General features: G+C 34.9%; 1 protein-coding gene across 1 annotated transcript in view; it reads right to left on the bottom strand.

Moving 5' to 3' along the window:
• The window catches only part of SYNPO2 (synaptopodin 2), a 135,108-nt gene that overhangs the window by 3,868 nt on the left and 113,358 nt on the right, over positions 1-17,882 (bottom strand). The window contains exons 2-3 of the mRNA XM_063108861.1: positions 6,556-6,707; positions 2,305-3,119 (exon numbers count right to left, since the gene is read on the bottom strand). Of these exons, the coding sequence (XP_062964931.1) occupies positions 2,305-3,119; positions 6,556-6,707 (967 nt within the window). The remainder of the gene's footprint in view (positions 1-2,304; positions 3,120-6,555; positions 6,708-17,882) is intronic.

The following is a 17,882-nucleotide window of genomic DNA, read 5'->3' as shown; positions in this document are numbered from 1 at the left end:
TAAAATGTATATGTCTATAGTAATACATAATATATTTAACACTATGCAATGCCCTGTTCCATTTGTTCATGTGAATACATTTTACGCTGATTGAAATATATGCTTCATATACTTGTTTCTCTATGGATCCTTACATTTTAACAATAAAAACTGGCTAGTAAATGCCAGTTAATAGACCATAATTAAAATTTAAAAGGACATAATTAAAAAGGACGTATTTTCTGAAAAACAAGATAAGGCATACCTTGTACTTTCATATTTAAAAATTAAAGTGCCAATATAAAACAGTTTCCAAGTGTCTTAAAGAGGGAGAGAGGTGTCCCAAGAAGAATTTTAAAATTTTCTAAATGTTTTAATATAAATTTAGATACTTTGATTTTCTTCTTCTTTTTCTTTTTTTTTCTTTGTTTCAAAGTATGACAACAACCCCAAATCTTTCCATCCACAACTACTGAATTAATACAAATTTAAAACACTGAATTAATAATTGAAGGTACTGAATCAATAATTATAATTAATTCGGACTACTAGATCATTGAGATACATGATACTAGATCAAGAGTTGCCTGTAAGAAACTCTCTCTTCAAAGTTGTCCAGACAAATTTGTATATATGTTGCTATTTTGGACATATAATACTACTTTGATTGCAGCAAGAATAAGTGTAAATCTTGAGGAAATTTAAAAATGATATGACTTGTGATCCTTTTAACTGTGTATTAAAACTGATGTGGATATTAAACAATGTAAAACAAGAGTTTGACATCTATACAATAGCAAAAGTTTATATTTAAAATTTTTCTTTTATTATTTTTGTTATCAAAAATCAATTGGTGGCAAATTAATTTATAGCAGCAGTTAATTATAATCATGTTTTTAATGATAATAAGTATGATTCACAAATAAACTTTTAATTCCTCAAAATAGTTAAATGAACATTTCAGAAAAATGATAATATTTTATGATTGAAAATTAGTTCTTTTTGTTACTGAAAAAGAATCAGACTTAACAGTTAATTTTTAAAAAATAAAATATAATCAGAGGAAATAATTTTATTACAAAGTTACGGATACTTACCGGGGATCAAATGTTATACAGAGAAAATAGTTAGAAGCGTGGTTTTATTACCACACTTATTTAATTACTAAATGTAATTTCTTTTTTTGACTAGTGTTATACAACTCATTACTAAGTTGACAATCGTTGTGCAGTTGTCAACTTCACTGCCAACATGTAAAGCATGTGAATGCTGTTTTAATACTTTTGTTTAACATGCTATAAATGTAAAGATGGCATACAGATGCTTAGAGTGTAAGGAATGATTAGTAGCACTTGCCAACAAAGCTACAAATGGTTATGCTAAAAATATGCTTTGAAAGGAATAACAATAGTTTAGAAGACTTAATACACTGCTTTGAATAACCGAGTTCACTGCTGTTGTATATCATTCATACATTCAAGTGCCTTTGCCAGTCAGCCTTTACATCGTCAAGTAAAATTCCAAAATTTGTAAAAAATGTATACACATAAAAGAAAACAACAAAAATCATAACACCTAGCTGTAAGTCTTATCTTTATTCTTCTTTCTGTTCCCGTTCCCCTGGGTAAAACAAAATGCCATAAAAAGACTTCAATTTAAGTATATTTTATATTTGGGGACATTTAAGTGGCTCCACATGGCTCTGGAGACTGGCTCTGTGTCTAGAAGGTAGATGAAACACTATGCAGTCTAGTGAAGATTTACAAAACGGAGAAGATCATGTAACTGCTCAGTATTACACATGTCCTTGTCTGTCAAACTCACTTCTGCAAGCATCATCAAGCTGCACAATGATTTTTTTCAGAACTAGGATCTGCTTTTAATATCAGTGGTAGAGCATGCATTTTAAAGATACCTCTCAGCAGCAGACTCAACAATTTTTGACATTGAAGTTTGGAGTCCACATGACTTCCAAAATTCTTTTATGCCATTTTAACATGAAATATAATATTCTGAAACAAATAAAAAAAGGCACATGGACAGTATTACTTTAACATTTCCTATGCTTTTCGGGATAAAAAGAAGTTCATGAAAAAAACACTTAAATTTACTGTAAAGTTCAAATTTATTGCTTCCCATTCAGAAATTGGTATTCTCCACAATTCCACATTTGTTATTTTGTGCATTAATTAGATTCATTTTTAAAAAGCCTATGAGAGACATAACAACAACAACAACAAAATCACGCAGGCTAAGCAGCAGCAAAATGTCCTAAACCCCCAGTCCCCTTCTGACAGCCCAGGCACTGACCAGAGCAGGACTTACGTGCGTGCCGTGCTCTGTGCTTGTGAGGTCTGCTGTGATCCTTTTCCGAGCGTGGATCTTCTCCCTGCTCTGTGCCTTCTGATGAGACGGCAAAGGAAACCAGAGAAGGAGGTGCTTCTGACTGCCCTCCTTCCACTGGAGAATCCACACACCCCTTTCCTGCCTGAAGCCTGCACCCTTCTGTCTTCTGCCTGTCAGAGCAGTCGAGGATCACTTCCACCCGGGGCAGCCCCGTGTCTCCTGCTTCACTTCCCTGGATCACTCTCAGCTCTCGGCCACCGGAGATCTGGATTGTCTTGCTGGACCTCAGAGAAGGGTCTGCTTTCTCGCTAGTAGGGACTGAATTCAGGTAGACGATCCCATCATGTTGTAAGTTAGAATCTGGGTCAGGAGACTTAGATTTTTCAGCTCCTAGGAGAGCCACTACAGGGCCACTAGTGCTCTTGTGTCTCTCCTGGGAGAGGGACAGCTGTAGCTCAACCACAGGGCCTGGCCGTCCCACTTCTGCCTTCTCCCTTAGGATGACCTGTTCTGCCAAGCGTTCTTTCTGGGAGTCAGGCATTTGAGGGGCCCTTTGGTAGCTCAGGCCTGTTTCTTCTTTTACACCCTCTGAACAACTGGGACCACTTCTTTGGTCCTCGGCTAGGGGAACTCCACTCGTGAGTGGGGCGATGAAGAACTCTCTGTACTGGGTCTTGGTGGCTGGCCGAATCTGCAGGGTGGTACTTTCCACGTACCCCTCATGTGTGAGATGCTGCTCATGGTTTTTGTTTTCAGTTTCAGAGATCAAAGCTTCACTTATTTCACTGGATGGTCTACACACAGAAAAATAATTCCAGACAGTTAAATCAGAGTGTGTTACAGCTGCCAAAGAATTTCCTGACACTTTTATGATGTCTAATACATGATACAGTCAAAATATTTCCTCCTAAATGTCAGCTGCAACATATTTGAAAACAGAAACTGGCAACATGTTTATACTATTATTTAAAAGGCTCTTCTTTAAATAACAGTTTTCTTTAAATGTTGAAGCACAACAAAAATACTTAAAAATGATTATGAAACCTAAATCCATCCTAAATTCAGCTTTTATGCTTAAAAAGCACAGGTTGTAGCTACATGGCCACCTTCTATCTGTAATTATTTGGGTCTTTCCAAATAACCGTATTTGCTATAATGTGATAAAGTATTTTAACGTCTTATTGACTGAGTTTTGTTCTACACATTTTAGTCACATAAACATGTCCAGCAACTTCAGATCAATCTTAATTTACAGATAATTCAAGGGATCCTTCTAGAGGCTGTGCTTTCTTGAAAGGAATGAAATAGAAGCTGTTTTTTAAGTCCCAGTGAGCATGTGTTTTGTAATAAGTGGACCCCAGCCCAGTACTCTTGTGTAAAGAGAAATCCTTTCCATGCTGCAATGAATCATTAAGTCATGGGGTATTTATAATCTGAGATGTCTTCCCTTCTTCTATTTGAACCTGTCTCTTGCAACATTTTCCTTTTAGGATCTTTGAAGTCATACTGTTCCTTTATCTCTCAGCTAAGGAGCCCGGAGCTGTTCACCATAGTCCTTTGATTTTGACTTTAATTTTGATCTAGTTGGTTTTGCAAATAAGGAATTTGTGAGAAGCTATGTCAGTTTAGGAGTTAACAACTTCTTTTTAAAGCTCTAATTTAAACCTGAAATGCTATTAGAAGAGAAGCGTCATTCACAGAACAGCTGGAGGAGATGCCTTCATTTCTTACATTAGTGTGTTTTTTTAAGCAGCAGCAGTAGCCATCTCCGCCCCTTTCCTGCTCCCTCAGTGTGCACCCTGACTAATGCGGGGATCATCAATTGAAGGGAGTGAGCTCCTACTTCTGTTCTGCTCAGACAGATTTACCTCAGAATTTGTGGTAGCAGAATTTCAGACCAATGTTCAAAATATCGACTCCTACTTTGCTTTTGACAGCATTCAGCAAAACCAAACTAAGCAAAGCAAAAACAAACTAACAATCAAACCAAATGAAGCTTTCTCTATGTAAGTAATCTGAAAAGCTTCCTGGTAAAATAGTATTTAGAAAACATTATTATATAGTATTTTAAAAACATGGTGACAGCAAATTAGATTATTCTTATATAGGAAATGATGAATATACTCTATTAAACTGAATTTTAGGGTACCAAAAGGTCAGAGAGTGTTAATTTAGGAAGGCTCTGAGATGAAAGTAGATTAAATCACTTTGAATTATTTTAGCAATCAGTTATGAAGCTGAGAAGAGAGTAGTTTCCTTTCATCCCAGCCTTACAGACTGAAATACAGGCAAGCAGGCCAGATAAACGTTAACATTTATTCGTAGCTGAAGTAACATGTATATAAATGAATAAAAATCACAAAAGCATGAGAGAGAGAGAGAAATTAAAACTTTGTACCTTAAAACATTCATTTCCCTTCAGTCTATATAGGTACTCCATTCCACAACTTATGTGCCATAATTATATAATTATTTATTTTTATATCTTATTTTAATAAAATTTAAGATCATGAAAACTTAATGTTAAAGAAGTGTTTTAAAAAATAGTTTTTTGCAGTTATCTCTGGGCAATAGTCCATGAAAAGTAAAACACTAGTCTGCTAGTGCTAGATAGAAGCGAGTGATACGAGTAAGAGAACTATTTACTTGTAGGAAACAACGTTCAGATGTATCCAACGTGGTGGTGGTAATGAGCATGATAATCACGATCAGGAGGATTGCCTTTGGATTGATTTTAATTTGGGATTCCACATTGAATCCCATCAATTAATTATTTTGTAAAAAGTCAAAATATTTAAGAGAATATAATAATAAACCATGATTTCAGTTAATAAAAGCAGCAGAGAACTAGTCCATTTATTTCTGAAAGTAAATATGTACCAAAGACTCAGCTTTAAACCACTAAGGATTTTCTCAATGATAGCTATTATAATCAAAACAAGAACTAGTAGGGGATGGACCAGACAACAAATGTATTACAAAGAAATTGGCCTCATAAAATCAATAAAGACACTAAAAAGGGATAAATGAGAAAAGTTTTTTTTTTCCCATTTTGGATGTGATTAAACATTTACAAGGATGGAGATCTTCAAATACCTCACAGATTTACACACAATAATGGCAAACTCTGTGACTACACTTGGCAATATTCCTGTTAGGTACCTTTTAAAAGCAAATGGCAGCTTTATAAATAAGTGGGACACTAAGGCCTTAAACAGTGGGCTTGATTAGTAAGTATTTAGATGGAAGATTGTAGGAATAATGCTAGATTTCCTTTATTGTCACAAGATTTGGGGCATAGTGAGTTCATTTTTATAGAAAAATGGAATCATACTAAATGACTAACAGAGGGGTATTACTGTCTGTAGTATTTTTGCAGTTAAGGCAGAACCTGGAGGGCTCTGAGATTCTTTTTGAAATGTCCTGTGACATCTTCCTGAAGGCTGTTCTCTAGGAAGCCAGAGCCTTCCTTTCTGGATTTGTCACATAATGCAATGGTCAGGGTTTCAGTAGCAAAATCAGTATGTACTGTACTGTGATTTGTACACTGTAAAATTATTGATGTTACATTTTTTTGCTATTGCCTTCACTGTTGTTTTCTTCTGTTCTATGTTCAAAGTTTTCTTTTGTATTTTTAAACAATTAGGGGGAGATGGTGTTATTTGAAGAAACTGAATTCACAAATGACTTACGTTGATAAACTTTATTCTAATCATCTGCTTTTATACGTGCTCAAATATTGGCTTTACTGGAGGTCCTGACAAGCAGAACTGTGGCTGCTTTTAAGTTTTTTGTTGTTGTGTTTTTCCTTTTCCTAGGCATCCTCCTTCCATGAAAAATTGTACAGTGTAATGGTTAACACTTAAGCATTTTAAATTCTTCTATGATTATGGGAATTATAATTGAGTGACTGATCCATCACATTAGCTTGGCCTGTCAAAGAAATATTAAATTATACTCAATATACTGAGCTTTCTAAGGAAGAAGTCTAAAATACCTAAGATTTTCAACAAAGTGCTTGAAAAAAAGATTTTAAAGTTAATTCTTAATTAACCAGAAAGTTCAGTTGAATAGAATTGCCTAGTTTTTAAACACTGGTTTTTCTCTTTAACTATACTGACCTTCTACAAAGTATCTAATTTCCCCATGACAAGTTACATATGTAATAGAAGCTATAATCATCCCATCTAGCTTCAAGAGAAAATGTACATTCCAGAAGATGTGTGATACCTTTTGATGAACATTTGGAGAGAGTCTGTTATGCTTTCCATGAGCTTGATGACTTCTGGGTAGGTGAGGTCTGCACAAGGGTTGCCATTGATTGAGACCACTTCATCCCCCTCACAGAGCCCAGACCCGGAGGCTTTGCTCTGGCTTCGAATCTGAGTGGAGTAGAAAAGGAGGCATAATTAGAATCATATAAATTGTAAAAAGCATATCACCATCTCTGAGAAACGGATATAAATCAATCTGCAAACTTTAAAATCTGCTCTGATTTTTAATTCACCTGTTAATCTATAGGACCATCTTAAACACTTCTCACCAGCACCCCCAATACACACACAATTTATCATGTATGACAATGTCAACATTTAATTCATAGCATTGTAAATAAACAGGAAAAAATGGAAAGTAAATTAATATAAAGGAACCAAAATAAGAGAAATAAAGGATAGAGAAAATGTGAAAAGATGTTAGATATTTAAATTGATTATAATTAAAAATAATTATTCTATATTGTGAAGTTTCACCTCAGTCAGAAAGTGACTTCTCCCACTAAAATAAATATTAAAAGCCCCTCCTATTGCCAAGACAGGTGGAACATTTTGACCGTAAGAAGGAGATATAGGTATGAAGCAAACTTGAGTAAAAAAGAAAGAAAAAAGCGATTACTTTGCAAAAAACCCAAAAACCTGGAAGATAACTTTAGACCCTGGAAGAAGAGAAACTTGGAGGAGCAGAATAATGGCAGAGTGTTCCCATCGGCTCCTCGGTGAGGAATAACTAGGGGTTGATATCCTCCAGTGTAATTAAGATTATGGCAAAATGTTGTGTTGGTTATTCTCCATCTGCCCTTCCAGGTCCACTCCCCACCTTCCTCTGTGTTGGGGAGAGGAGGAAATAGCTTCTAGATACCACATTGGCTGGTCCCTAGCACTCTGACTCCCGTTTGGATTTGGTCAACAGGAAGCACCAGTAAGAGATCAAAGAGCAAGGGGAACGAGAAGGCAGGGTGTATGTTCTCCCTGCTGGACCTGCTGGGCCATGGTTCTGCAATGGCTCTGTTCAGTCTAGAGTCAGAGGTCCTGTCAGTCTGTCCCTCCACCACTGCTTTTACTCTTATGTCCCAATTACACACTCTACCTCCTGGCATCTTCAGGCCTAATGGTAATAGTAGCTTCCTGCTCTTAATCTTTAAGTGCTTCATTATCATCTGTCAGTTCCCTTAAGTCTGCCTCTAGTCCCTGCATTACATTATCTTGAATTACTTTTTTGAGGATGACACCTATTTCCTGCTGAGACCCAAAGTAATACTAATGTGCTTAGAGTTCATTTGATAATATGAGCTTAATAGTTCTTTATGAAACATGTATCGTGATCATACAATCTCAAATTTAAGAACACTTTAAGATACTATTATAGTATTTTCTACCAAGGATGGTCCCTCTTTTTTTAAATCAAGTTTCTGAGTCTAGAGAGGTCAAAACCAGGTAAGCAGCACATCGTGAAGAACGTGTTCATAGCCAGGCTTTCTGATTTGGCATGAAATGTATTTCAATTTATCTTTAATAATTGCCCACTAATTCCTGCTAAGGTCTTAAATGATAATTAATATTAACTGATGTAAGTTTAAAGTTTATATCTCCAAGTGCATTTACATTTTAAATTATACTCTTGAAAGCAAAAGAGTTTAAGAGCTAAAGCAAAGGCACTGTTGAAATTTGAAGTAATTCAGTTAGTTTTGTTCCCATAGGGCCCATTCTTTCGTTGTTATAAATTATAATATAGAAGGCTTTCCTCCTTTCTGACAAAGCAATCTCATACTTTTTTGGAGAAGAACATACTACTTTATTGCAAAATATTAAATAAACTCAGTATTTCCAAGACTCTAAGGAAGCAGCAAAAGCAACGAAAAAGAGTATTCACCTGATTTTGAAAATATCTACTTAACTGCCAAATATATTCCTTTTGTTTTGCCATGCATGAAATATTTAAAATAAAGGATGGCAAGAGAGTTGTTTGTTAATAAGTCAAGGAAAAAATAATATCCAACAATGAACATTTAAGTTAGGGTTAGAATGATTTGTTCCCATTTTATTCATTGAAATTTATTTATAAAACAAAATTAGGTAGATAATAAAGCCTGTTTCTGAGGCATAACATGATTCATTCCATGGAATCAGAAGTCCTAGAATCCAAACAGAAAATTTGTCTTTTGGAGGACCAGATGTGTCATTACACTTTGTACTGCCTCCCCCCACCCCCAAGGCCCAAGCTCAGGTGAAGCTTCCCTTTATCAGCAGGAAGTTGTCTAAGTTTTAGGCAGCTTCATGGGTTTGCAACACAAGATAAAAAAAAAAAAAAATTGTTCTTGGAAAATAAATAAATCCCCAACTTAACAGAGCTGTCTATCACCCAAACACATGTCGCTTGAGGGGAAAGGTGCAGTTCATCATTATGCTTGTCAAATGGAGCTTTTAATGGTATCCAAATTAGCCAACACATCATCATCAGAGTCATCAACATTCCTTCAGAGCATATGTTCTGAGGTCAACATTCAGAATCAACTGCTGTGATTGCATTTCCCTAACCTTTTACATTTGTCTGAACAATGGGAAATATTTTTCCATCAAGAACCATGTTAAATATGGTGTTACTTTCCTCGCCACAAAGGTTTTTCTGAAGGACTTAATCTTTCTCCATTTTTCATAGAACCACCAAACCAAATCAAGATGGTATGACAGGGTCTCTTACGTCCAAACATATCCCTTACAATCAACAGCTTCACCAGTATGGTTCTGATCAGAGGTATATTATGAAGGATAAATATGTATTAGCATATGCAAGATCCTTACCTTATATTGGGTATAATTATGTATTTTTATAATTTGTATAATTGTGCACTATTATGTATGTGAGTAAAAATTCTAACTCATGAAAATGTTTTTATTTGTGAAAATGACATATGCTATCAGTAAAAAGAGTTAAGTTTGGACATACAAATCATTTAGTACTGACAATGCCAATTCTCTATCAGTGAACTTATCAGTCAGTCTTCTCCTTAGGCCACTAGTATTAGATTCCTAAAATATATGTAATAGTGGGAAAACAGTACCAACTCTGAGGGAACAAGACCTGGGTTTCAATTGTATGTCTGCAATGCTTACTAGCTGTCTGAACTTAAATGAGTTATGCTACCACCTGAGCTTTAGTTTTCTAAAGTGTAAAATGGGACTAATAAATTTTATCTGTCTGGATGGTTAAATGAGGGTTAGAAATAATGTATGTAGAGTTCGATGATGTACACATAGCTCATAGAAAGGACTGGTGAATACAGATGCGTTGGCTTCCTACACACACACACACACACACACACACACACACACACACACACACACAAAGAGAACATGCCAAGCGCAAAGAAAACCTGCAAAAATATTGGTACTCAGTGTACAAGATGTTTGAAAACATCTGCATTTATTTGCAGATTTGGCATTATTTTACCATAATATAACATAATGATTTATCTTTCTTTTCCTCAGTAAGTACACATTTTTTAACTGAAAGAGGAAGAAGACAAGCTTGTTTATTACATTTCCCAGAATGAATAATATAAATAATTGAATACTAGAGACTCGTTCTTACCGAGCATGTACCATGCTGTCTTTTACATCCTTACGTCATTTATCCCGACCAAACCTCTATGAGAAGTATAAATGTACTTCCACTTGTACATGTATGAATACAAATGGATTATCATTACCTTCATTTCATAGATAAGAAAACTGAGAATTAGAAAAGTTAGGTATATTGCCTAAAATGTCATAGCTAGGACCAAAATTTGAACCGAGGGAACCTGACTCCAGAGCTCGTGTTTTTAATCAGTGCACAAATTGCATCCCTAGTAAATAGTGTAATTTCTCTTCCATAAACCCTGGTGGGGAGAGGAAGGAGAGAAGAGTATTGTAACCACAATCAGCACAGGTGGTGAATGAAGTCAGGGAGGTCATGGAAGGGACTGGGCAGAGGTGGTAAAAATTTTTCTGGTTAGTCCATAAACAGGTGGTTGGGAAAATTAATAGGTTTTGTGTTGTTTTGTTTCCCTTCTTTATCTTTCTCTTTTATTATTTTAGAGTATATATAAAATATTCTTTGAAGATTGGAAAATAGTCAATTTTGTGATTAATGTCTTAGAAATTCAAAATTGAGGATAATTTTCTTTTGCAAACTGTGATTTGACACAACATACTCATGTGAGCACACAATGTAATCCCTTTCCTTTGAGAACATTCTTTTAGAGGCTTTATTCCATAGCTAATACATTAGACCATGAGCGAGTTCCTGCCCATAAAATATTGCATTCCCTTCCAGTGTGTCTCAGTTTAATCAGATCAGATAATTAAGAGATATTACTAATGTAAATATTTGTCGATACTGTGTTCCATTGCTTACCATTTCTTGATCCATCCCAGGAAAGATATATTTTACTGCAACCAAGTGAAAATGGAAAGTTAAGACTTCTCTGGGAAATTTAACATTATTTGGATTTCATAGAATAAGCTGAGAATAGTTTCAGCTATGCTAATTTAGTTTTATGAACAAATAATTCCTCGACAAAATGAAAAGAGTTCCTTTTTCTCAACTGTTATCATCATCTCTTCATTTTCAAGCCTTCTAGGACTGACTAGAAAGCAGGTGTCAGACTTGAGTTCTCATAAAACTTTGTATTTCAACTATTTTGTGTTGTGTATAAGGCATATCACTCATGTCAGCTTGATGTCAGCAGAACTAAATTTTATCTCAGGTACTGCATTTTCATGGATAACTCATTGACAAGTCCTCTTGGAAAATGTCAGAGTAACTGATAGAGCTAAGACAATCTCTTCCTTAAATTCCACTACTGTAATCTATTAAAATATATGAAAAAGAAAGATAAAATAAGCATAAGTCTAGCCTATCCCATGTGGGACTATTCTCAATCCCTACAGTGAAGTCTCAGGGACCCCTGGTAATAACTAAGAGAGGACAAGAGAGATGATCTCAGACAATCATGTTTTAGGGATTAAAATATTTTGACAGCAACTGTAAAGTAGTTTATAATCTAGCAGACCTTTTCTAAAGCTCCAGCCCTTCCTCAGTTTTCCACTTCAGACATTTGGCAAACCTTCTCATGCCTGTAAGACAAGATTTAATAAGCATTCCCTCACCCCAGCTAGCTCTTAAACCAAAGCCTTATGTATGTTTGTATTCAACTGATACCAGAGGAAGGGTCACAATGTCATTGGGAGGCACAGCAGGAGCAATGATGATGATAGCTATAGTTTTAGAAATAAGTAAATAATTCTACTTTTAAAGGGCTTGCTATCCATGCGTGAAGGTCCAACCTCAGCCTTTGATGGGGCAGTCTCCTAGTACCAAAGCTGAGTTCACAGGTTGTTGGCAATGCATGTTTATAGTGCTACAGTATTTCTGGAAATCAAAAGGAAATAGTGATATAACATTTTCAGGATGAGAAGGGAAAAGAAAACAACAAAGACCATAATAAAATGGAATAAAATCATAATAATCCAAATTAAATCTTTATTGTCAGAAGAAAAAAGCATCCTGGATAGTACAGAAATTCAAACAGTAACATGGAAAAAAAGAAAATATCTTGAGAAAATATCTAGAATATGGGATACATAAATAAGAAATGTAATAATTGAGTAAATTATCTTCCTCTTTTATTATTTTCGACTATATATAAAATATTCTTTGAAGACTGGAAAATAGTCAATTTTATGATTAAATGTGTTACAAATTCAAAACTGTCAGTGGGGAAGACTGTGGCAAAAGGACTGGATTGCCCAGTTTCTCTCCCAAGCACCTTCTAGTGTACCTTGTGTGTTGCAGAGACTGAGAAGATAAAATAACATTTCCCAGACTCTCCTTCAGCTGGGTTGTGTGATATAGCTCCAGCCCAGCAGGCGCACCTGCAAGAAACTTGTATTTGGAATTCAGTTAAGTGGAGAGAGACATCATACTGTAAGGCATCCATTTTCCTGGTGCAGATCTGGTTGACGATTTTACTGTGGATTCAAAAGTTCTACTGGCAGCTTCTTAATCCCAGATCAGCGCTAAAGTATGTAACCCCGGACCTAGTGGTAGGCCCAGTGGCTTCCTGACTCCCCAGCTTCTCGATTGTGGCAAATGTCACCAATCCCTTGGGTAGCCACTTCTGCAGTGTTGTTTGAAATCATTCCTGGAGGACCTCCTTTTAAGTTAACCCTTCCAAATCTCTCAATTTGATAAGTACTTATTACATTCCTTTGTGATTAAAATAACTAGAGAAGCTTCTATTTTCTGCAAATGAACTCTGAACTGATACAGAATGATAGAATTAAGGGGAAACGTAGACAGTAAAAGAGGAGAGGCAACTACTCCTCGAATACAGAAAAGAAAAACCAAAAAATAAATGCAGAGACTGATATTTCAAGACAGACAGGAAAGCCAAAGCAGGAACTTATACCACATAATCGCATAAAGTCATCATCTGTTAAGAATAAAGGAAGAAGGGCAGAGGAGGATTTAAACTTGAGGATAATGAAGAAAGAAGGAAGTTTAGAAAGGCAATTGTTGAATGCATATTAGGAAGTTAATACGAGAGAAATAAAAGCTTTGTGAAGAACTTTTAAGGAAGAAAGCGAGATGATTTTCAACATGCACAGTTGTCTTATATAAATGTTCTAAAAGGAAAGTAGATGATTCCTAAAAGGAAGTGAGGCTTTTCTCCTTTAAAACATTGATTGGTAAATGTATAAAGAATTGAATAAGGAATTAAATTTTACAAATCATTTGTCTAAATAATGAAAATAAACCTTAAACTGTATATTCAAATCAGGTCACAGGTGTAAACACAAGTGGGCCGTAGGATATCTGGGTGATTCTACACCTCGTACCTCAGTTCAAGTTCAATAGCCTATTCTCATGTCAGATTTTGGTTTGAAAATTATGAGCTTTCCTGCTCTTATCACTAATATGTGTCCAGATACTGGACAAACAAATTTTCCTTTTGGATGATTGTCCTTACACTTAGGGACCAAGTCTCCATAAAAGTAGAAAGCATTCCTGGTAGCAACTTTGGAAAGGTTCCTGGAGTAATAACTGTATTTGACAGGAATGAAGGCCCAAATCCATGTGGCTGCATACTTAAGAATCTGCATACCAATGTGATTTCACAGGCAGAAATGATGCTGCAATGTAACTGCTATGAGCTGTTATAAAGCAGCCACCATGATGCTAGAAAACTAACAAGTACAAATATGGAATGGTATTCTCTGCTTTCCTTTCTTTCCTAAGAATGTAAACATCCTAGCTCTTTCAGAAAAACACTGATGGACTAGGGCCTATGCAGGACATGTTCCTGTTTACTTTTTTGTTGGATTAAATTGTGAAAGATTGCACAGAGGTTTTTGAACTATAGGCAGATTCTTTTTACAAACATTTACATAGAATATGAAAAGAAACTTTTAAAAGAACTCCTAAAACAGCACATGCAAAATCTAAAATATTAAATAAATAAGTAGTCTGTTTAATCAGGATTACTAAGAAAAGAGAGCAGAACTAGAAATCACTATTTGGGTTTCCTAAATCTCTGTTTATATATATATATTAACCAGACATACAACTTTTAACTAATTATTATTCTAACAAGAATTTTGTTATCTAAGAATGTATAAGTAAGCTCCCAACTGTCTTTTACATGGTCAAAATAAAGTAAAAATAGAGTTCACTAAAACTTCTGTACATGATTAAAAATGTCTGGATCCTTTCCTCAGTCTATTTGTTCAATAATATACAACTCTAATAACCTTTGTTATTTGATTTACAGAAAATTAGAAATGAGGAGGCAAACATGAATCCTGTGTAAAGGAAGGTGTTATAGTTAATACTAATGCCAAAGCCAAGGAGTAAAAGACAAAATTTAAAAACACATAAAAATCTTAACAACAACAAAAAGACTCACAATACTGAGTTTTTAATGAAGGTGTAGAAAACTCTCATATTCTCAATAGGACTTAATGCCTGTGCTGTACTCGAGTAAAATAATGGGCATTAATAATTAATTATCCCAAGTTATTTAAAATGTTTAAATCACTTTTAGCAGACAAATTAGATGCAGAAATACATGTGATATCTTTTAGAAAGAGAACATCCCAAATAGCTAAAATAGACATTTTGAGAACTAAGGGTGTCATTGGATCTAAGGTATTGCACCTTAATAAAGTAAGGGAACTGGATTAGAATTCACAATTGAAAGTCCCAGATACTTTGCTTGTATTGGCATTTTTATTGAAATTGTTTAGTTTGGGGCACTGAATATGTCTCATGTACCAAAAAAAATGTATCTGTCTGGAATGCCCTGTTTTTCCATGGCTCTAGGTACCTGAAGTTTTCCTGTATTTGACTAAACTAGACGAAGCAGTTTATTCTTCCAGTTTGCTCATAAATAAAATTATAGATGAAGAATATTAACATAAGATAAAAAATATCCTGCAAATGACAAGAGTACAGACTTTTTAAAAAATGTGTTAGTTCTATTAATTTGCTCTGGACTTGAAGTTATTAGTAAACTAGAGATCTTACTTTAATTCTGTCACTAATTCATGTAACCTTGAACAAGGCATTTAAGCTCTCATAGAATCTGGAAGGAATTTCTTCCAGATTCCTAATTCTATTTCTTGTTAAATTGTAGTACATACATACATACATATAATATACATATGGTACTTCCATTCTGGAAGGAAACCCCCAAAATTGTTTTGTTTAAGAAATTAAATTGTTCTTTAATAAAAGAAGTGTCAATAGTACAAATTTAGAAATGTTTTGCATATTTTAATGCAAGAGAGTTAAGCTGATTGCATTAAATATTTATTGTGGTAGAGAATTGGAGGAAAAGCCAATGACAATAATGTCTTCATGTAATTGGGTTCATTCCCATCACCCCAGCCACAGTAAAAACTGAGAGGTATGGCTGCAACATGAAGCAAACTGACTGGTACACAGGCCAGAAGAACTTAATATCAGAAATACTGTACGCTTTCAGGAAAGAACTGGTTTAAATGATCACTTCCAAAGCTTTAATTAACTGGAATTTGAGGCTATCATCAGTATTTAAGAGTGTGTGACTTAAGGCAGCAATTCTCAAACATTTGGTAATAGGAACTGTTTACACTCTTTAAAATGATTTAGGACTTCAAAAATATTTTGTTTTGTGGATTCTATCCATTGGTATTGACCATATTAGAAAAAAATGAGAAATTTAAAATTTTTGTTCATTAATTAATTTTAAAAACAACAATAAATCTACTCATGTTAACATAAATTATATGTTTTTATAAAAAAGTAAACATTTTCTAAAACAAAGATAATTTAGTGAGGATAGGGCATGGTTTTCCACTTCTGTACATCTCTTTAATGTTTGAGCTTAATAAAAGACAGCTGCATTCTCATATGTGCTTCTCCATTGAATCTGTTGTGATGTGTTGTGTTGATTGAAGTAAATGAAGAAAATCGAGCCTCATACAGATATATAGTTGGAAAAGGAGGAGTAATTATAATGGCATCATAAGATAATTTTGGATATGCTTCTTTAATACTACATTAAACTTGACAGGTGGCAGTTTCTAAAGTTGCAATGGGGAATCTGAATCTATAGCAATGAACCTTTCATACTCCATGACATTAAAATCCATTAGTCCCTTTTGCATTTTGAATGGATCTTTTATGCATGTGTGATTTTGTTACATCAAGCACTGGTTATTTGGCAAATACTGATTCACTGAATTATGTAGGTCTTCCAATGTTGCCACACTTCATTATACACTATCAGAAAATCATACATTAATATCACCAAAGATCTCATCAGAGAAATCTTTTAGTATTGGGAAGCTGTCAAATTCACAGTGGCAGATGGCAATTTCTCAAAATTATAATTTTCCCCTCAAAGCTCAAATACTGTCAGTTGTTTTCCTTGAAGTACTTTGCTCATTTTCTAGAAAATGTCTGTTGAATACTCAAGTCTAAATAACCATAGTTTGTCTGTCATTTTTTTTTTAATAAAAATGATGTTCTGTAAAAAAAAAAAAAGACCAATTCAGCTTGCAATTCAATCAATTATATAAATACATCCTCGAGATAAACACTGTATTTCAGTATTCAGCCAAAGTGTTTTATATGTAATTTTCATTTTGTCACACAGAGTATTCAAAAAATGTGCACTCAAGATTTAATAAAATTCAAACCTTTACTGCTTCATCAAGGACATCCGTGTGTGAAACTGGCATTTTGTTTAAGTCAAATGCATGACAGTGAGGAATATAATGGCTCCTAGTTAAGTGTCACTGTCTCTAATGCTTAGGAGCAAATGATTTCATCCACCATTGCTTTGGCACCATCCGTGCAAACGTCAACATGGTGAAAAAGACAAATAACATATCAGTATCATTATGAAAATCATTTCGGCTTGAAAGCATCTGCAGACCACACTGTGAGAATCACCGATCTAAAGAGACAGGGATTCTATGTGATAAACATCCTTGGCCTCTTGGAAATGCAAGTTGGAGAGGAGGACGTTCTATCAAAGCCAATGCAGGGGCAAGCAGAATTAAGGTCTGAGTTAGGGAAGAAAGGCTGACAGAAACCAGGAAAGGCTGCCTTTTGAGAACAGTGAGCTGAGACAGCATGGCTAAAACACTCATGAATTCAGACTAACAATCATCCTGGTCACTCCAGTGATGAGGAGCAGGCAATAGAGAGGCAATTAGTTTCAGCTCAGTTCTGGAGATTCAAAGTCTTTTGTGGAAAGGAGAAACAAAGGAGAGAAGAAAATCTTCACCAGGCTGGCATGTCAAGGTTGCTTTGGAGATAAAGGTGTGCTACAAAAAGTTTGTGGAAACTTTTAATTAAAAGATAATATGAATCTTTTCATTAACTTTTTGAAGACCTCCTGGAGCTACCTTTCAGTTCTAAACTACTGGCTAGTTGAAATTCCTTGCAACACACAGATCTTTGTTTCTCACACAACCCAAGGTATGTCTTGCACATAGTAGGCCTGCAAAAAAAAAATAGCCCGAATAAAGAACAATATGACAAAATTGAATTTTACCTAAAAGTCTGTCTTAACTTTCCTCAGTATGTGGGTCAACAGGCACTCCCAAACCTACTACTTTCTATTCTTTCTTCATAGTCTCTTTCAGGTATGAGAGTATTAAGAAAGCATCATGTGATAAAAAGGGAATTCCCAGTGTATCTGTGGAAAGGAATTGGTGCCACTGAATATTGGACATCAAGAGACA

The sequence above is a fragment of the Cynocephalus volans genome, chromosome 9 (assembly GCF_027409185.1).
Source record: "Cynocephalus volans isolate mCynVol1 chromosome 9, mCynVol1.pri, whole genome shotgun sequence".
NCBI lineage: Eukaryota > Metazoa > Chordata > Mammalia > Dermoptera > Cynocephalidae > Cynocephalus > Cynocephalus volans.
The sequence above is the reverse complement of the archived record's forward strand: the minus strand, read 5'-3'. Positions and strand labels throughout refer to the sequence as shown.